The sequence below is a fragment of the Ooceraea biroi genome, chromosome 2 (genome assembly GCF_003672135.1).
Source record: "Ooceraea biroi isolate clonal line C1 chromosome 2, Obir_v5.4, whole genome shotgun sequence".
Lineage (NCBI taxonomy): Eukaryota > Metazoa > Arthropoda > Insecta > Hymenoptera > Formicidae > Ooceraea > Ooceraea biroi.
Genome location: NC_039507.1, coordinates 18403277 through 18425038, shown reverse-complemented (window position 1 = coordinate 18425038; position 21762 = coordinate 18403277). Strand labels below are relative to the sequence as shown.

The window sequence follows — 21762 nt, the reverse complement described above, 5'->3', positions numbered from 1 at the left end:
TCGTATTTTACTGTTATGTATTCAATGCAAAAGTGATATTTGTATGAATGAGCTAATATTATGATTAAAACTACCTAGTAAACTCGAGGATAGGTTTCCATTCTTACAAGTTCCGTTTTGAAATAACTATTGCTTTAAATTTTCAGAAAATGAATAAGGAGAATGAAATATTTCCATTATATTTTTACATTTCATTGCGCTGCATGCACATTAAGATAAACCGATTGAATTTATATCTAATAACTACCGATAATAAGTTTCCTTCTATTCAATCAAAAACCGGGACAACTATATATTACAACTCAATAAATACGTGTCTGATATGTTGTTTCCCAAATAAACAAAATTTGAGGATGCAATTCAACATTCGTCTCAAACGTAATAAGTTGTAGATATAATGATATATGATATGCTAAATAATTACCATCATATCAAAACTGACTTGTACGTACGATCAATCAGGTAACACTTCTTTTGAGAAACATGTGCACGTTACGAATGCGTGGACTATAATGAAAAACGCGAAGACGTACTGCATGGAAAAATCAATTGCGCTTGCGCGTACCGAAGTACGAGTACTTGACCGAAGTCGAGATATCATGCAATGACTATTTTTCTGAATCGATCGATTAGTCGCCCACTTTTCTCTCCCTCGCAAATTGCGAGCAAATTATTTCTATACCACTTTACATCTTGATATTTTATGTTACTTTCGTCGGTATATTGATATTAAATTAAAGAATTTTGCCTTAGAAAATATGCTAGAAGAAAAATATTATATAATATCCTTTATTCGAAGAAAGAGATAGGTGAAATCGCTTTATCGCGATATCGCTGTCAAATGCGTGTGGAAGCTCGAACAAGAGTGATCTATGTGAGATATGGATACTCAATTTCTTTACATTCATCGACTTTCGCTAGTCGCAATTGGGTTATGGCCTTACCATCGAACAATGCTTGTTCAACTTCAGTCTTCTGTGTTTTCTTTTATGTTGATTAGCTACATTATAGTTCAGGTATGAAAATATATATTAATTAGGTACCTTCATATTTTATTAGGTACATTTTTTATATATATAGTTGCTTATTATTTTCCTACTTTTATTACATATATGTTTTATATGATGCATACCTTTTCAATTTCATGAAAGATAGCAAATCATATGACATCACTGTTATAAACAGAAAAATAGTTTATCATGAGTTTGTATTATCTTATGATTGATATAATTAGTAATTTTTAATTTGTAATTAGTAGTAATAGTATTATAATAATGTATATTGTACTTAATCTACAATATGAAGCTTTTTTTAAGGAAAGATTAAATAATCGCCAAAATCCGCATGCTCACTTTCATAGTGAGCATCATCTTTCTTCTTTCTCTTAGTCTTTAGTAACTGTTTTTGTTGAAATCTGTTAGGCTTTATTCGCCTGTTAGGTGACGCGACGGTATAAATATCTTTGCTTAAAAATATTAGTATTCGCATTAATCAAACAAGAGTTTAATTATCAATAACAAATTGCATTAAGATTTATATCCAAGATTTTGGATATAAACAACTTGCATTAAGAATATCTAAGCAACATTTAAATGCTAATCAAATGAGAGTGTAATTTCTTAATTTTTTAAATAAATATAGTAATTGCAGCTTACAGCATTTATAACTACAGAATGGACTCTTGACTTTATCGTTGAAATTCTTTCTACATTATTTTTTCTTCTTTTGTGTGCAGTTCAATATAATTGTTTTTGGATTAACACGCATGCTGTAAGTTGAGTTTTTACATTGTGCTTTTAAACATACACGTGTTACATAAATCAGACTTTCTATACTATAACTTTGTAAATTTTATCAGAGAAAAAAAAAGAATTGTCTGATATATTGTTGATATGATAGGTGAAGCGTATATTGGACAATCTTCAGTACATCTGTAGCGAGTTAAGGGACGACAATGAAATTGCTATAATAAAAAGATATGGACACATTGCAAAATGTATTGCAAATGGATTAACATGTAAAATATATACATTATTATTTATTATGCTTTTGCGTACGCTTTTGAATATAAAATGCTATACCAAAAGTGTGCGAACATGAAAATAAATAAGAAAGAAGAGTAGATAGTGTTAGCAAGCTATCAGATTCTTACAGAAAAATGAGAAAAATAAGAAGATAATAAAATAGTCAAAAATTTGATACACATATTCATGCTAGTTTTCGATATATCAAGGAAAAGATTTACATTATCACTTCACTGGTTATTTTTTTAAAACAGTGTTGGGTATGTGTTGTTTAATCATCTTCACTCTTGTGCCAATTCTGCCACGGATTTTCGGCATCCTTTTCCTTGTAAATAAATCCGAGCCATATCGCTATATATATATGAAAACTGAATATTTTATTGATCAAGAAAAATACTTTTATTTTATTTTGCTGCATCTGTACGCAGTCCAGTACATAGGAGGAGGTACATTATTAGGATCAGGAATAGTTTTGACAGGATACTTTACATATTTTTGTGGATTATTTAACATTGCCAGGTTAGGAAAAGAAAGTAATTTAAAAACAGTGAAAGTAAAACAGAATGGAGAATTGATGATTACATATACAATCTTTATTTTCGAGAACAAATTTTAGAAAAAATATTTGTAATTTATTTGCAGTTATCGTATCAAACAGGCAATGCAGATAATAAATAGTGACAAAATATGTAATTGGAAGAACAAGAGGGATATCGACAAGAAGATAAGTCATGCAGTGGACATTCATCGCACAATTATTGAGTATGTTCTATTCCATGCCTGCAGACACGCACGCACATTTGCATAGCAATTTTCGGATATATAGGGTGGTCCCGAACGTTCCAGCCAGACTTTGAGATCTTGTAGGAAATTTAATTCTGAACAAAAGTTTGCTATAAACATGGGTCAAAAAATGCTTCCTTAAAAAGTTAGCGCCCAAAAATCTCTGAGATCATGGTTATTTTATACATTTTCACAAATATCAAAGACAGTATGCCTTTTTTAACAAAAAGTACCGAAACAAAAGTTGTAGAGATTTAAATTATCTTTCAAATGAGATCAAAATGATTGTAATATATTCTATAGGTTTTGAGATAACCATGGTTTTCTTTTCACCTTCTACTCTTCCTTTTATCCACTTATGGTGATTGGTTTAATCTATGCAGAAAACATGTATAAAATTGTTTTAGTGGAATAACGAACAAGTAAGATAAACATTAAAAATTAGTTAAGGTCATAACTAATGTAAATATAAAGTATTTTTAAAAAGCTTTACCGAAGTCGATAGCCAAAAAAACACCATTTTGTACATTTGAAACTGGTTAAAACCTATGGAATAGATATCACAATCATTTTGATCTCATTTGAACGATAATTTAAATCTCTACAACTTTTGTTTCGGAACTTTTTGTTAAAGAACGCATATTTTCTTTGATATTTGTGAAAAAGTATAAAATAACCGTGATTTCAAAGGTTTTTGGACTCTAACTTTTTAAGGAAGCATTTTTCGACTCATGTTTATACACTGAGAAAAATTTCCATCGGATAAACCGATTAAATAGTGTAAGTATCCGATTGTTACTCTTGTTTTCCGATTAAATGATGGATATATCCGATTACCTTCATCAGATATGTCCGATCATTTTCTTTGTTTTTTATACAATTTAATCGGATATATCCGTTTGTTACTATTTAATTGGATTATCCGATTAGATAGGCCATGATATTTTTCTCAGTGTAAGAAACTTTTTGTTCAGAATTAAATTTCCTACATGATCGGGTTATTGCATGAGCCAAATAAATCACGAGCGTGTTACGATACTCTTTATACTCTTTATATACTTCGTATGTAGTTATACAACTTATTATAAGTAAACTTAAACGTAACGACATAAACTGGAATAACAAATGTATTGTAAGGTACAACGGAAGTAAGTCTAAAACACAAAAAGCGCGGGAAAACGACCAAAGCAAACAAAGTCTTACCAACTTAAAAATAAAACTAAATTATACCAACATACATTAACGTGCATCCGCATTACTACATAATGCTTGCTTACACTATTCATCTTAACACTACAAGATCTCAAAGTCTGGCTGGAACGTTCGGGGCCACCCTGTATACATTACATATAAAATAAAACATATTTTTTTTATAGGTTTATTGAAGTATCTCTATATACCTTCGAAGGAACATACTTTCTTCTAATAGGGCTTATTGTAATTTGTTTGAGCCTTCATCTGTTTGGAGTAAGAATTTAAGCAAAAGCCTAAATCTCGCACTTATTACATTGTTTTATTCACCAGTGCAACAAGACATTTAAATTGATAGGATTTGGAGCTGCAGAAAAATATACGTAGGCGATCCAAAAAGTAATGAGTCTGGTCCTGCTAGGGTACTTAAAACGATGCAAAGTGACAACTGCATACTTGTGCCTGAACATCTCTTCTATCAACTTTGAAAATTCCGTTCCGATCGATTCAGTTAGTAACCATTAATGATCGAACGCGAAAACATTGTTTGCAGTTTACCTCCGGAACAGAATATGGAGTAAAATATTGACCAACGACATGCGATTCAATGTTGTGTTCGGTTAACGAAATCGGTTTTACAAGATACTTATGCGGTGTTAGAGGAAAATTTATAAAATTGTAACAATAATGTGTATCAAGTGCAACATGTGTTCGTTTTGGTATGCTGTGTTTCTGACCGGTCATGAGAGCGCAGAGGACAAGCACCTTGATTAACGATGTGATGATGAATACAACCAGCGCAATCATACGAGAAGACCGATGCATGTATTACATCGATGTATTACAGTAAATGTTGTATCACTTCAGAAAAAAACGTCTGAATAAACAAATTGAAGAATGTCTATTGCATCATGACAATGCGCGGTCCCATATCGCGCAATCTGTGTGCCACTTTTTTAAGGATAAGAAGATTAATACAGTTTTTCATCCTCTGTCCAGAGGTTTGGGTGTGACTTCTGGTTGTTCTTAGAAGTGAAGAAGGTCAGTGGACGCGAAAATTTAGCGAAGGAAGTGGTTGTAAAAGCAATAAAGGCGCAGTGCAAACAGCTTTTCAAAGATGATCTAGATTTTGTCTTCCAAAAGTAGATAACGCGCTGGGAAAACTGTGCTGCATTCACTGGGAACTATTTTGAAAAGGAACATGAATTTAGATTAAAAATACAGTTTTGTATTTTTTATTGCAGTTGCCTCATTACTTTTTGGACCACCTTCGTAAGTAGAATGAGATAAAAATAATTATGTATATGTTTACTTCATCTTATTAATAGAATTATTAACAATATATTTCATATAAGAAACATTTTGCTAATTCACAATTAATTTAAGAGATATGCGTCTATCTATTATATATGTATACTATATATATAGATATATACGCATAGCTCTTAACTTTATATATATAAAGGTTACATATATATTCTGTAATAATATCTATTACTATATCAATCTATTATTATATTAAAAAAGTGTATGTGTAATATATTATTTCAGATCTTTCAAGCCGTTTGTGTTGTATATAATATGGCAGATATTGTAATACACTGTAGTTTTGCGGTTGGCATTTTAGTATGTTCGTTAGGAGGCAACTATGTTGGTCAAGCAGTTACAGATCACTATAATGACATATTTTCAACCGCGTAAGATATTCCTTTTATAATAGATAAAAGTGATCAATATTAATTTTGTATACCCATACGGGCGAATAACGCTCAGCGTAACATTGTAAATATAATATTTGCTACTATCGTCAGTAAAACATGTATTTTATTATAAGTTTTTTACCATCAACATTTTTGATATTTCAAATTATCATTTTCAAATATTCATTTTATTATTTAACCATTACTTCGCAGATATAACATTCGATGGTACATTACACCTGTGCGTGTGCAAAGATTAATATTGTTTCTTTTGCAAAGAGGCACTAAGCCTTATGGTATAAAATTAGGTGGCCTTTATACACTATCTTTAGAAAACTTTGCTTCGGTAAAACTATTATACAATACGTATATATATAGTATACACAATATTTGTATACAGGGTGTAATTTAATAATTTGTGCCCACTATTTACGCAGTGATGTTTCTGATGAGAAACTGAGTCGAAAAGTTCTGAATCATTTTTTTCTATTATGTTTAAGAAAGTAGTAATTATTGAGTAAATTCAATCCAATCAGTGCTGACGTACGTACCGAGCGTACATCAGTGAGCGCCTGGCAGTGTGCGTGAGTACTCCGCCGCTGCTCATGCTATTAAGGCAGTCTGTGTGACTCACAGACGTGTATATTTCTAAAGGACGGCGTTGATTAGATTGACTTTATTCAATAATTACTACTTTATTAACATTATCGAAAAAAATCATTCAGGACTTTTTGAGTCGGTTTTTCATGAGAACACATCACTGTGCAAATAGTGGGCGCGAATTCAATTACACCTGTATACTGAAAACTAAAACGTTTTCATTTCAGCTATCAACTGCATCAATATCGTATTTTACTATTATATATTCTTTACAAAAGTGATATTAATATGAATCGGCTAATATTATGTTAAAACTAATCAGTAAATTTGTAAACTAATAAACTAGTACTCGTAGATGGGTTTCTATTTTGAAAAGTTCCGTTCTGTAATAAATAACTACTGCTAGAAATTGTCAGAAAATGAATAAAGAGAATGAAATATTTCCATTATCTTTTTAAATTTTATTGCGCTGCATGCACATTAAGATGGACCCAAAGATTAAAACTGATTGACTTTATATCTAGTAGCCACCGATAATAAGTTTCCTTCTATTCACTCTTGTTCTATTTATATATTTTTTTTATTCTATTTTATTATGTCCAAACGTTTTCGGTTGGTTTAGCATCAAGCGACTATGGCCACGGAACATGATTTCGAATCGCAATGCGTATGCGGCATTTATGGCGAAATTTGTCTTTCGATCATGAAGATCGGACGATAACTCAAGCTTTTTCTAGAAATCATCTTAGAGAAAAGATCCTCCTCCTTTTTGCCATTGGAACTTCCCATCTAATGGTTTTCAAACAAAAGTTTTGTCGGACACTCTCTTATCAAACAAACTATATATTCGTCCCGATTTTTTAATGTTCTTAATAATAAATATATGTTATGTAGCAGTTTAGTAGGTTTTCCGATAGAGGCTATTACCGCAGTCTTTTATTCGACAATGAAGTTGTCGCCGCAGCATACGCATCACAGCTTATACAAAAAATTTGGCGTCATTTTTTAATTTTTTCCGTCACTAAGGCAACCCCAGATAGCCAAATCTGCAAAAAACAGATTTTACGTAGTATCTATCAGCTATAGACCCTGTCAGCAGCTTGCTAGCAGAAATACAACAGGTTTTAATTGTAGAATAATAGATAATGACAGACTGACGGCAGAAATCGAACAGAATTTGTCATACCAATATATTTAAATGGAACGTACTGCAGATCATGCTTGCTTTTTGCCGCCAATCTGCTGGCTGAATCTGCTCAGCAGATTCTACTGGCAAATTATAAGTCGAATGCCGACAAACGAATGCCAATTTGCCAGGAAGTTTTATGGACATCTGTTGTTAATCTGATAATACTGGTTACTGCTTGCATTTTGCTTACTGGGAAGCATTCGATCATATTGGGTTGTAATATAAATAAGTTTGGTTGCAAGTATAAACATGTTCTAATTCTAAGAATTATGACTCATTGTAAATGCACATAACTGTGATTAACGAGAAACCACTTGTAATCAATTTAAACTCAGTACTGCTACTGTTCACAATTTATAGAAGTTTAATATTTAAATACCCTTAAAATGGAAAACGTAAAAGTGTACGGCATATAATGCTGTGGGAATTCAAACAAGACAATTTTGTTGATAGACACGGCCTGAAAAATGGTAAAAGTTCCGAATAGCGGAGGCCTCTCCAATGATCTTTACCGTTATATTATATAAATTCGTGCATTTTACTTATTTTCTTGCAGAATTTATGTTCAAAAGGCAGTACAATTATGATGAACGCATTGATATACTTTTCAACAGAATGAGCTCAATATATCCATTAGATTCATTAAGGGAATAAAATTCGCCTTATTTTACACAATATTAGTATACAGGGTGTACCAAAAGTCTGGAAACGGTCGAATATTTCATAAACTATGCATTTTAGAAAGAAATGTTTCAGACAACAGTTGTAGGATTTCAAGTAGCGCATTACATAGCAACGTCAGTATGACCTTGAAGAGTGTTGTCAAGGTCATGTGAAGGTGAACTTTGTTTTCTTAAATGAAACCGCCTATAAAATATTGCATATTTGGATTCTACAGGAAAAAACGAGTAAATTTTATCTGTAACATTTGTTTGGAAAATGCTTCTATCAAAAGTTATACGCATTTAAACCTTAAAGTAGAATGCATTGCAATTAATGATAAATTAATTAAAAGACTTTATCGTTTTGTTCTTTTACTTTGTTAAATGTTCGAACTGGTGTCCATTAACATCTAAACACTTATTAAGTCTTCTTACGAAACTTTGCTCTAAGTAACATTTCTGGGGTTACGCTAGTGCTTGCTAGCTAATGGCTTTGGAGTACGTACTTGATGTTAACTGAAAGAAACATAAACTCACACATTTATCAGAAAATGTAAATACAAATCTATGCATTTAGTTAGTTTTGAGCTGGTTTTCATGCTGCTTATCAAGTTCGAAAATCATGACTCAAATGAAGAATACGTGAAGCTTGCGCTAGCGTGACCCCAGAAATGTTAGCGCAAGCTTCACGTATTCTTCATTTGAGTCATGATTTTCGAACTTGATAAGCAGCATGAAAACCAGCTCAAAACTAACTAAATGCATAGATTTGTATTTACATTTTCTGATAAATGTGTGAGTTTATGTTTCTTTCAGTTAACATCAAGTACGTACTCCAAGGCCATTAGCTAGCACTAGCGTAACCCCAGAAATGTTACTTAGAGCAAAGTTTCGTAAGAAGACTTAATAAGTGTTTAGATGTTAATGGACACCAGTTCGAACATTTAACAAAGTAAAAGAACAAAACGATAAAGTCTTTTAATTAATTTATCATTAATTTCAATGCATTCTACTTTAAGGTTTAAATGCGTATAACTTTTGATAGAAGCATTTTCCAAACAAATGTTATAGATAAAATTTACTCGTTTTTTCCTGTAGAATCCAAATATGCAATATTTTATAGGCGGTTTCATTTAAGAAAACAAAGTTCACCTTCACATGACCTTGACAACACTCTTCAAGGTCATACTGACGTTGCTATGTAATGCGCTACTTGAAATCCTACAACTTTTGTCTGAAACATTTCTTTCTAAAATGCATAGTTTATGAAATATTCGACCGTTTCCAGACTTTTGGTACAACCTGTATAATACAGTAAATATTCTATGTGTATTTATTGTATTAATGTACTACTTCTGAGAGTGAAAATCCGTCACCCCGAATATGTACACTCTGTTACGAATAATACTAAAAGGATAAGTTTTCTATATTATTCAAACTTCTTTTACTTATAACTTTTTAATAAACAACGAGCGACAGCTAAAACCTTCTGCGGATTACTCAGGGGGGTGATCTTTGTAATATATGTCAAAGTGAAGTTCTTGTTTGGCGCGGAGAGCTGAAAATTCATGCGAATCCATTACACTTCTTTTGTTAATAACTTTTTAATAAACAACGAGCAGTGTTGTAAAATGAAAAAAGGATAGAAAACAGATGCCGTGTAGCGTTCTCCCTTTACCAAAAGAAGAATAAAAAGAAAGAAGATACACGGCACCTACTTTCCGTCTCTTTCTACCCGATCTTCAGGCTTCGCGCACTCGATCTACGGTGGCCGACGAAGGTGTACGGCAAATGAACTATTAACTTAAAATTTGTATCAACCTATGTAATAAGATTAAATTTATATAACGATTCAACCAATTAGGACAAAATTTGAATTTATTTCACTTTGTTCTAATTATAAACGAATCGCAATGTAATTTCAATCTCAGTGCAGTTTGATACAGGCAATATTAATACAAATGTCTATATAAAAGCAACTATTTCAATATCTTACACATTTGCAGCAATTATGTTGGCTAAATTATCTGAATGTTATCCTAGATTATTTAGTAAAGATAACACTTTTTTCATCTAGGATGCAGATAAAGGTAATATATAATTTTTATTTTCTATATAAAAGAAGATATGTAACGCCAAAACTTCATCTAGATGATCATTTATATTATTTTATCTAGATAAGAACAAACATTAATAACGAGCAACGACTAAAACTTTTTACGGGTTACTCAGGAGGGTGACTTCTATATAATATATCTCAAGGTCAAGGTCATAGGAGATGGGTCCCCTTTTGTCAAGGTTTACCAGGATATGATTAGAAAATCACCTTATAGGAAAACGGTGAGATTCACAGAACATATCAAATAAATATTCATATTTAAAAACATACATTCTTATCCGAAATACAAGATTTATAGATACATACATATATTGGGTTGTAACACACAGTCTGTTTGATAAGAAAATGTACGGCAGTCTATACACAAGGAGAACGTGATCAGTTTAATTTATAGAAAAATTTGTTCTTAAACCTGAAAATGCATCCATTCTATTCCATCCGATTAAAACTAAAATGCTTTCATATTAATAATGTGTGCAGTCACCACCGTTGTCAATAATTGCCTGACATCCTCGAGGCTATCACTTTCCACTAACTTGGCAGTGTATTCTGGCGACAAAGATCTCTATATCAGATGACTATGTATTGTACGTAATACTAAGTAATTGCTTCGCCTTTATACTTTTTTTCCACGAAGTTTGTGCTTTATGTATGCCTAAACGTTTTCAATTCGATTAGCACCGAGCGACTATAATTGCCACGGAACGCGGTTCCGAATCGTAATGCACATGCGGCACTTATGGCAAAATTTATCTTTCGATCATGAAGCTCGAACGACAATTGAAGCTTTCTCTACAAACCATCTTAGAGAAAGGGTTCCATTAAAATTTACCGGCTCCCATTGAAATTTCCCGTCTAATGGCTTCCTTGTCAAAGTTTCACCAGACACTCTCTTATCAAACAGATTGTATATTCCACCCGCTTTTTTAGTATTTCTAATAATGAATATATGTTATACTATTATACTTAAATATTAAAATCATTATAAAACATTACAACAATTAAACATTAAAAAACCGGGACGACTATCTGTTGCAATTCAATAAATACGTGTTTTTCAAAAATTTGAGGATGCAATTCAACATTCGTTTCAAACGTAATAAGGTGTAGATATAATGATATGTTAAATAATTACCATCATATCAAAACTGACGTGTATGTGACGTGATCAACCAGGTAACGCTTCTTTTGAGAAACATGTGCACGTTACGAATGCGCGGACTATAATGAAGAACGCGAAGACGTACTGCATGGAAAAATCAATTGCGCTTGCGCGGACTTTGGTCAAGACATCATGCAATGACTTTTTTCTGTGAGAAATACATATTCGTTGTACGTATGGCGCCAAATCGGTTAAACGCCCGCTTTTCTCTCCCGTGTAAATTGTGAGCAAATTATTTCTATAGCAGCTTATATTACATCTTGATATTTCATGTTACCTTCATCGGTATATTTATGTTAAATTAAGGAATTTTACCTTGAAAAATACGCTAGAAGAAAAATATCATATAATATTCTTTATTCGAAGACAGAAATAGCTAAAATCGCTTTATCGCGATATATCGCTGCCAAATGCGTGTGGAAACCCGACCAAGAGTGATCTATGTGAGATATGGATACTCAATTTCTTTATATTCATCGACTTTCTCTGGCCGCAATTGGGTTATGGCCTTACCATCGAACAATGCTTGTTCAACTTCAGTCTTGTGTATTTTGTCTTATTATGATTAGCTTCATTATATTTCAGGTTTGTAAATCTATATTAATAGACGTACATTTTTTATATATGTATATTATATATAAAATATAGTTATTTATATTTTATATATAAAATATAGTTGTTCATATTTGTATAATTATTATTCTTTTCGTACTTTTATTACATATATTTGTTTATACGCTAAACAAATTTTCAGTTTCATGCAAGATTTAAAATCATTCGACAGCTCTAGGACCAGAAAAAAATTTGCCATGCGTTCGTATTATCTTATAATTGACATAATTAGTAATTCTTAATTTGTAATTAATAATAATAATGTAAATCGTAATTAATCCACACTCAAGAATAAGCTGTTTTACGAAAAGATTAAATAATCGGCAAAACCCGCATCAACTTCATAATTAGCGTCATCTTCCTTCTCTCTCTTAGTCTTTAGTAACTGTTTTTATTGAAATTTGTTAATTAAGATTTATTATGGCGCTATAAATCTCTTTGCTTTAAAATATTAGTATTCGCAATAACCACAAAAGAGTTAAATTATTAATAACAAATTGCATTAAGGTTTATTTAACGATATCCAAGCAATATTTGCATGCTAATCAAATGAGAGAGTATAATTTCCTATTTTTTTTAAATACTTATATTTGTTATATACAGGGTGTCCCACGTAAAGTGTCCAATTACTCTCCTGCAGGTAGATCTCATTAAGCTGAATTAAAAAGTCCTATATCATTTTGCAATTAACCACGTAACATTTTGAGATATTAATAAAAGAAGATTAGCAAGTCAGTACGAATGAGAGCGCGGTTCGTGCAGTAATGCCGTCGGTAGGAGGGCCACGCGCTCGTTGTTGGTTACGGCGCAGTGGTGCTAGAAAGCATGCTTTGTAACATGCGGTGGGGATGGAGTGGGAATGGTCTCGCGAATCGTCGCACGCTATCTGGCCTCACTGATGTGAGTGGAGTGGGTGAGGCCAGACAGCGTGCGACGATTCGCGAGACCATTCCCACCCCATCCCCACCGCATGTTACAAAGCACGCTTTCTGACACCACTGTGCCGTAACCAACAATGAGCACGCGGCCCTCCTACCGACGGCCTCGCTGCACGAGCCGCGCTTTTATACGTTGATATCAATACGTTAATAACTCGATTATTATTGCGCAAATCGCAAAATGGTGCAGGACTTTTTAATTCAATTTGATGTGATCTACCTGTGCGCGAAAGGTTTTTATTCTTATGTGAAACACCCTGTATACAGTGTTAAATTGTACGCGTCTTATTTTTATATTTCTTTCTTGTGGTCGTGCGATCGGTCTTGGAACTCTCTTCCGGCACGCCCGCATTGGTACGCATTATTTAGAGAAGTGGGTTACAAATTGTCAAGGAATAAAGTGATTATTATTACACATTACGAAGTCTGAGTTGTTTGGTACATTTTGCTCCTGCCGTACACAATAAATTTTGACGATGAGAATAGGATCACAATTTATCCTGTACGGCGGGAGCAAAATGCCAAACACCTCAAGCTTCTTAATGTGTAATAATAATCACTTTGCGTGCCAATGCGAGCGTGCCAGTGCGTGCCGGAAAAGAGCCCCAAGATAAGCACTGATCGCACGATCAAAAGAAAGAAATGTACAAACAAGACGCGTGCAATTTAACACTGTATATCTACACACACACACACACCTACGCGCGGGCGTACATATAACAATATTAATTGCAGTTTACAACATTTCTAACTACAGAATGGACTATTGATCTTATTGTTGAAATTCTTTCTACATCATTCTGTGTTCTTTTGAGCGTAATTCACTATAATTTTCTTTGGATTAACTCACGTCTTGTAAGTTAAGGTTTTATAGTATGTTTCTAACCCTATCTGTTATACAATAAAGAAGGTTATATACACTATAACTTTTTGTAAAATTTATCAGAGAAATAGAAAATTATCTGAAATATTGTTGATACGATAGGTGAAGCATGTATTGGAAAATCTTCAGTACGTCTGCAGCGAGTTAAAGGATGAAAACGAAATTGCTATAATAAAAAGATATGGACACATTGCAAAATATCTTGCAATTGGATTAATATGTAAGATATACAGGGTGTCCGGTAGGAAAATATCGACCGGAAAAGTGGAGATAGATTGCGTGAAACTGAGTCGAAAATTAGTGTACCATTCTGCGATTTGCGCAATAATAATCGAGTTATTACCGTATTGATATCAACTATGAGAGCGCAATCGTGCAGCGTAGCCATCGGTAGGTAGGACGCGCGCTCGTTATTGGTTACGGCGCAGTGAGGTAGTGGTGCCAGAGAGCGTGCTTTGTAGCACGCAATGGGGATGGGGTGGGAATGGTCTCGCGAATCGTCGCACGCTGTCTGGCCTCACTGATGTGAGTGGAGTGTGTGAGGCCAGAAAGCGTGCGACGATTCGCGAGACCATTCCCACCCCATCCCCATCGCATTATACAAAGCACGCTTTCTGGCACCACTGTGCTGTAACCAACAACGAGCGCGCGGCCCTCCTACCGATGGCCTCGCTGCACGATCGCGCTCTCATACGTTGATATCAATACGTTAATAACTCGATTATTATTGCGCAAATGGCAGAATGGTACAGCAATTTTCGATTCAGTTTTACGCAATCTATCTCCACTTTTCCAGTCGATACTTCGCTACCGGACACCCTGTATAAATTATTATTTATTATGCTTTAGCGCACGCTTTTGAAAATAAATTATTATATCAAAAGTGTGCGAACATAAAAATAAATAAGAAAGAAAAGTAGATAGTGTTAGCAAACTATTAGATTTTTACAGAAAAATGAGAAAGTTGGAAAAATAAACAGATAATAAAATGGTCAAAAATTTGACACACCTATTTATGCTAGATTTCGATGTATCAAGGAGAAGGTTTACATCATCACTTCACTGGTTATTTTTTTTAAACAGTGTTGGGCATGTGTTGTTTAATCATCTTTACTCTTGTGCCAATTCTGCCACGGATTTTCGACATCTTTTTCCTCGTAAATAAATCCGAGCCATATCGCTATATATATATGAAAACTGAATATTTTATTGATCAAGAAAAATACTTTTATTTTATTTTGCTGCATCTGTACGCAGTCCTGTACATAGGAGGAGCTACATTAGTAGTAGCAGGAATAGTTTTGACAGGATACTTTACATATTTTTGTGGATTATTTAACATTGCCAGGTTAGGAAAAGAAAGTAATTTAAAAACAGTGAAAGTAAAACAGAATGGAGCATTGTGATTATATATAAAATCTTCTTTATTTTCGAGAACAAATTTTGGAAAAAAATATTTGTAATTTATTTGCAGTTATCGTATCAAACAGGCAATGCAGATAATAAATAGTGACAAAATATGTAATTGGAAGAACAAGAGGGATATCGACAAAAAGATAAGTCATGCAGTGGACATTCATCGCACAGGTCTTGAGTATGTTCTATTCCATGCATGCAGGCACAAACGCACGCATAGCAAACTTGGGATATGTATATTACATAAAAAATAAAATATTTATATATTTTTCAGGATTATTGAATTCTATCTATATAACTGCGAGGGAGCATATTTTCTTATAGTAACGATTATTGTAATTTCTTTGAGCCTCAATCTGTTTGGAGTAAGAATTTAAGCAAAAAACTAAATCTCATAATTATAAAATGTTTTTATTCTCCAGGGCAACAAGACATTGATTTAATAGGATCTTATCCTGCAGAAAAATATATAATACATAGACGATCCAAAAAGTAATGAGACTAGTCCTGCTAGAGAAATTAAAAACGCGCGAAATGGCAGAACTGCATATCTATATGTATCTTAACATCTCTTCTATCAACTTTGAAAATTCCGTTCCGATCGGTTCAGTTAGTACCCATTAGTGATCGATTGCGTAAACATTGTTTGCCTTCGGAACAAAATATGGAGGAAAATATTGTGACGACATGCGATTCAATCTTGGGTTTCGTTAAAGAAATCGGTTTCTGGACTTATGCGATGTTACAGAAAGCTTTTAAAAACTAATGTATATCAAGTGCAACATGTTTTCGTTTTGGCATGTCGCGTTTCTGATCGGTCGTAGGAGCGCAGAAGACAAGCACCTTGATTAACAACGTAATGATGAATATAACCCGCGCAATCATACAAGAAGACCGACGCATGTACATCGATGTATTAAAGTAAATGTTGTATCACTTCAGAAAGAAGCGTCTGAATAAACAAATTGAAGAAATTCTATTGCACCACGATAATGCGCGGTCCCATGTCGCGCAATCTGTCTGCCAATTTTTAAAGGATAAGAAGATTAATACAGTTTCTCATTCTCTGTATAGCCCAGAGGTTTGGGTGCGACTTTTGGTTGCACAGAAGTCAAGAAGGAAAGCAGAGGAGGCGCGGGCGCGCGAAAATTTGGCGAGGATGAAGAGATTGTAAAAGCAATGAAGGCACAGTGCAAATAGCTTTTCAAAGATGGTCTAGATTTCGTCTTCTAGAAGCGGATAACGCACTGGAAAAAGTGTGTTGTATTCACTGGGGACTATTTTGAAAAGAAACATGTTAGATTCGAAATAGAGTTTTGTATTTTTTATAGCATTTGTCTTATTACTTTTTGGACCACCCTCGTAGAATAACATAAAAATAATTGTGTACATGTTGAATTCATCTTATTAGTAGAATTATTAAAAATATAATGTATTTCGTATGAGAAATATTTTGCTAATTGACAATTACTTTTAGAGATATGCCTGTATCTATATATACAGGGTGTTCCATTTTAAATGACAACCTCAAATATCTCTTGAACAATGCATTTTAGAGAAAATTGTTTCAGACAAAAGTTGTATGGCTTCGAGGAGACAAGATGATGATATTATCAATTTAACTGTAGATGGCGCCACTTTAGAGATTTTATCATGGCGGTCATTTTTTTAACGAAAATCGATTTTTTTCTCAAAATGGAAGTTGTAGCTGACAATAAGACGAATACAATGGTTTTTTGTTTCTTTTGCAATTGGATCATTTTTCAGGGAGTTACAGCGTTCCAAAGTATAATATTTTATAATTTAAGTAAAAAGCTTTCGTCGTCATTTAAAATGAGACACCCTGTATACTATATGTATATATGTATATGTATATGTATATGTATATACCCGAGAAAAAATGAATATAATATGGTCAGATGTAAATATACATAATAAGATCCGAAAAGATCTGATGGCATATAAAATTTTATATTATTTTGTATAGTGATGTCCAAATTTTGGCGCGATATGATCTTATCTTAATGTAATCATGTTTGAACAGATCTGGTTTTATGTGTAATCAGATCTAGCTGAATATGATTGTATACAGATATAATCATATCAAACAAAATTTTACATATTATTATATATGATCAAATAATATAAGATATGTTTATCGGATCTCTTCATACATATACAACTATAATGAGATCTAATCAAATATGATTGTAGTATAAAATATAAAATCATATCGCGCCAATTGTTTGACATTATTATATATCATTATATAAAATTAAATTAAATTTTAAATTTTCGGATTTTATTATATATAGCCAATTATGTATGATCATATATGATCACATAGGTCCATTTTTTCTCGGGTAGATATACATGTATATCTTTTAACTTTTATACTATAAATTTTATATATAAATTCTGTAATAATATCTGTTACAAAACAGTGTATGTTTAATATATTATTTCAGCTCTTTCAAGCCGCTTGTTTTGTACATAGGATGGAAGATATCGTATTACACTGTATTTTTGCGGTTGGCATTTTAGGATGTTCATTAGCAGCCAACTACATTGGTCAAACAGTTACAGATCACTATAATTACATATTTTCAACAGCGTAAGATATTTTTTCTATAATAGACTAAAGTCGTCAATATTACCTTTATATGAACATACGCGTGAATAACAATCAACGTGATATTATAAATATAATATTTGCCAACATTGTCTGTACAACATTTATTTCAATCCTAAGTTTTTTACCATCAGCATTTTTGATATTTCAGCTTATTTTAAATATTTATTTTATTATTTACCTTTTACTCTTTTACTTCGCAGATATAACGTTCGATGGTACATTGCACCTGTACGCGTGCAAAGATTAATATTGTTTCTTTTGCAAAGGGGCACTAAGTCTTATACCATAAAATTAGGTGGCCTTTATACACTATCTTTAGAAAACTTTGCCACGGTAAAATTATTATATATTACGTGTCCATACGTATATATATTATATACAATACATGTATATACTGAAAACTAAAATGACGTCTTCATTGCAGCTATCAACTGCATCACTGTCGTATTTTACTGTTATATATTCTACACAAAAGTGATATTAATCTTAATCAGCTAATATTATGTTAAAACCAACTAGTAAACTCGAAGATGAGTTTCCATTCTTAATAGTTCTGTTCTGAAATAACTAAGTGCTTGAAATTGTTAGAAAATGAATAAAGAAACTGGTACATCTCTATTCTTAAATTTCATTGCGCTGCATGCACATTAAGATGAACCCAAAGAATATTAAAACTGATTGAATTTATATCTAGTAGCCACCGATAATAAGTGTCCTTCTATTCACTCTTATTCTATTCACATATTTCTTCTATTCTATTCTATTATGTCTAAACGTTTTCGGTTGGATTATCATCAAGCGACTATGATGGTCACGGGACACGGTTTCGAATCGCAATGCGTATGCGGCATTTGTGGCGAAATTTATCTTTCGATCATGAAGGGCGAACAATATTAAATAATTTAAGCTTTTTCTAGAAATCGTCTTAGAGAAAGGATCCTCCTCCTGGGTGCCACTGGAATTTCACATCGAACGGTTTCCAAATAAAAGTTTTGTCGAATTCTCTTATCAAACAGACTGTATATTCGTCCCGCTTTTTTAATGTTCTTAATAACAAATATAAAATAAATATATAGTATATAGCAGTTATCCTCATAAGGCCGCTACCGCGGACTTTTGTCCGACAATCAAGTTGCCACCGCGGCATATGGATCGCGGCTAATACAAAAGATTTGGCGGCATTTTTTAATTTTTTCCGTCACTGCGGCAACCAGATAACCAAATCTGCAAAAAGCAGTTTTTACGTAATGTCAAGAGACATGGTAGTGTCTCGCGCAATGCATGCGCGCGCGCATGGCAGCGAGACGCCCGTGGCTTATTATACGCGAAACGCCTAGTTGGGCGCATCGTTAATTATGAGATCTCAGTACGGCTGAGTCTAACGGCTGAATAGATCAAGTTCGGAATGGGCTTAATCGATAATAGTTGAAGGTCACTTTTCCTAACTCAACTGTGTTTATTTTTGCTCTACGTGCTCTACGAGTGGAGATATTACGACGCAAAGATGAAATCTTCGTAATTACACATCTTTTCTAAATGTCCAGTACAATTTTTTGCCGCGAGAGAGCAGCATAGCTGTATGGATTAAGTATCATATAAATTCATACAAATCATATAATTTATAAGTTGACATTGCTATTTCCTATTTTGAAATCCAGCAGCGACGCCAAGTATTTTGCATTAAACAATTTTGTACTTATTACATTTTTAAAAAATATATCTTTTATAAATATATTACAATTATCCGTGATTCAAGATAACTGATTTATTAATAAAACTGACATTAATACGATATAATTATTTTATACCTTATCCATAATCGAAATAATATGTTGATATCACAACTTTTTGTGTTAAAACGATGTTATACTATATTTTTTTCATAATACCAATTAGCGCGTGCACTTGGCGGCTTTTTTGTACCTTTTTTGAAAGGGTAAGTTTTGCACAGATCTGCTGCAGACTTTGTCATCAGCTAACAGAAATACAACAGGTTGGGAATGGCAGAATGTAATGACAGACTAACGGCAGAAACCGAGCAGAATTTGTCGTTCCAATGTGTTTAAATGGAACGTATTGCATATCCTGCTCGCTTTTTGCCATCAATCTGCTGGCAGAATCTGCTAGCAGATAAACCGAATACGGACAAACGAATGCCAATTTGCCAGCAAGTTTTATGGAAATCTGTTGCCAATCTGCTGGCATACTGCTCGCATTTTGCTTACTGGGAAGCATTCGATTATATTGGGTTGTAATATAAAGTTCGGTTGCAGGTATAAATATGTTCTAATTCTAAGAATTATGACTCATTGCAAATGTGCATAACTGTGATTAACGAGAAACCACTTGTAATATACTCGTAATAAACATATGTCAAGATTAAGACATAGATTGGGGGTAGATCTCCCTTATTCGAAACTTTTACCTTTCTCTTTTATTGCTTGCTTCTAGTTGAATAATCGAATATGGTTCACGCGAGAAATCTGAGATCGGATGAACGCTTCAGAAAAATCCGAAATGCCACGAGACAGTTGGCTCTCGCAGGAGAGTTCGCCAATGCAATGTAATATCTGGCCGCATGCGAAAGAAGGTGATACATTGCGGCCGCGCTATTACGTTTCATTGCACGACATTAGACGAGATTACGTTGCTTCTCGTAATGTTACGCTGAGCCCGGTGACTTAATGGCTTATTTCATCATCCTTCCACCCCGGATACGTAATACGTCTCCCGCTGTCGTCGTTTTTAAGAGTACCTCCGACTTGAACTTGCACGATTTGCTACCATTTGCATAAGCGTTGCATAACCGTTACACGGAAAACGCATGCAATCGCAAATTACTTCTTCTTCCGTTTGAGCTAATGGAGAGCATATCGCAATTTCTAACGATATTTCTTAATTCCAATTTATTTTAATTTGTTATTTAGGAAAAATAAGAAAATCCAAGTCTAAAGTATGCGTACTGCTCATCGAGTTAGATGAGGTACTCATCATGTTAAAATAATTCCTGAGAGCAAGGGTTGTGATAAGCCTGGAACAGCGCGTGCGAGCGCGAATCGACGTCTTACTCAGCGATTCGCAAAGGAAGTCCGCATAACGGACTGCTAAAATTCGCTTCCAGTTCACTTGCCGGTTCCCGATTTCCACGCACACGCTGTGCACACGATAGTAGTGCACGTACGTGGGTATCATTAATCTTGCCTGACCAATGATCAATGATCCCTCTTATTGACTACGGCGTACGAGCATGCGAGCGTATACGGTCGCGCGAGCAACTATCGTTGCTCACATGGCTGTTCTTACTGTATCTCCGTCTATGAAAATTGTTTTTAATATATTTTGTAAATGCTATATAAATCATTGTCAGGTATTTTATCTGAAGAAACTGATGAGGAGGTTTAAGATGATAATGTTAGTTTGCATTAACTTTAAAATTATATCATTATAATAGAACGAATGGCTAATATATTAAATGGCGTATTATAACAAAGTAATAAATATTTTATCTTTGACAAAAGAGAGCAGTAAACATTTACTGCTGTCTTTCTTATGAAGTTTCAAATTATATATGTTCTCGTGATTGTTCTCATATTGTTATTATTGACAATAACGTATTATTAGTAACAATGATCAATTTCTAAACGTGTCACGTCAGGCGTGATATAATATATGCCGCTATTATGTGCCGAGGGCTCTCTAATTGCGACAAATTTATCTCTCTCAATAAAACGTAATAGAGTATTGTCCGCCGAGAGACACCTAATTAGATCGAAAATGTAACAACGCATAGAATAAACTGTTGATATCTGCCTACGTGTATGTGAATGCACGCGTGGCTCGGTAAGCAA

At 33.4% G+C, this 21762-nt stretch overlaps 3 protein-coding genes across 6 annotated transcripts in view; all 3 read left to right on the top strand.

Annotated features, from left to right (window-relative positions):
* LOC105281866 (tyrosine-protein kinase transmembrane receptor Ror) overlaps positions 1 to 21762 on the top strand; it is a 125936-nt gene that overhangs the window by 92888 nt on the left and 11286 nt on the right. The gene's annotated exons all lie outside the window — the stretch shown is intronic.
* Positions 32 to 6744, top strand: LOC105281870 (odorant receptor 13a). 4 transcript variants are annotated; one of them, XM_011343406.3, is made up of 9 exons: positions 32 to 1016; positions 1651 to 1770; positions 1900 to 2017; positions 2279 to 2543; positions 2667 to 2786; positions 4184 to 4274; positions 5550 to 5695; positions 5912 to 6044; positions 6526 to 6744. In XM_011343406.3, exons 1-9 carry the CDS (start codon positions 882 to 884, stop codon positions 6577 to 6579), a joined length of 1182 nt encoding a protein of 393 aa, XP_011341708.1. In that variant the 5' UTR covers positions 32 to 881; the 3' UTR covers positions 6580 to 6744. The 4 variants fall into 4 exon arrangements, with proteins under 4 accessions (XP_011341708.1, XP_011341710.1, XP_011341707.1 ...); XM_011343408.3 differs by having other exon boundaries at positions 2453 to 2543; positions 5912 to 6744; XM_011343405.3 differs by having other exon boundaries at positions 5912 to 6744.
* On the top strand, positions 9421 to 18532 carry LOC113561473 (odorant receptor 24a-like). Its single transcript, XM_026967919.1, has 9 exons — positions 9421 to 12015; positions 13716 to 13835; positions 13966 to 14083; positions 14947 to 15211; positions 15338 to 15457; positions 15554 to 15644; positions 17748 to 17893; positions 18115 to 18247; positions 18339 to 18532. Exons 1-9 carry the CDS (start codon positions 11881 to 11883, stop codon positions 18390 to 18392), a joined length of 1182 nt encoding a protein of 393 aa, XP_026823720.1. The 5' UTR covers positions 9421 to 11880; the 3' UTR covers positions 18393 to 18532.

Excerpts from the sequence above, each read along its gene's own strand:
- LOC113561473 (XM_026967919.1), top strand. The coding sequence starts at position 11,881 with ATGGATACTCAATTTCTTTATATTCATCGACTTTCTCTGGCCGCAATT. Across the intron at positions 13,836-13,965 it reads TTTGGATTAACTCACGTCTT|GTGAAGCATGTATTGGAAAA; the intron begins GTAAGTTAAGGT and ends TTGATACGATAG. Across the intron at positions 15,645-17,747 it reads TGAGCCTCAATCTGTTTGGA|CTCTTTCAAGCCGCTTGTTT; the intron begins GTAAGAATTTAA and ends ATATTATTTCAG.
- LOC105281870 (XM_011343405.3), top strand. The coding sequence starts at position 882 with ATGGATACTCAATTTCTTTACATTCATCGACTTTCGCTAGTCGCAATT. Across the intron at positions 2,018-2,278 it reads TATTGCAAATGGATTAACAT|TGTTGGGTATGTGTTGTTTA; the intron begins GTAAAATATATA and ends TTTTTAAAACAG. Across the intron at positions 5,696-5,911 it reads AATGACATATTTTCAACCGC|ATATAACATTCGATGGTACA; the intron begins GTAAGATATTCC and ends ATTACTTCGCAG.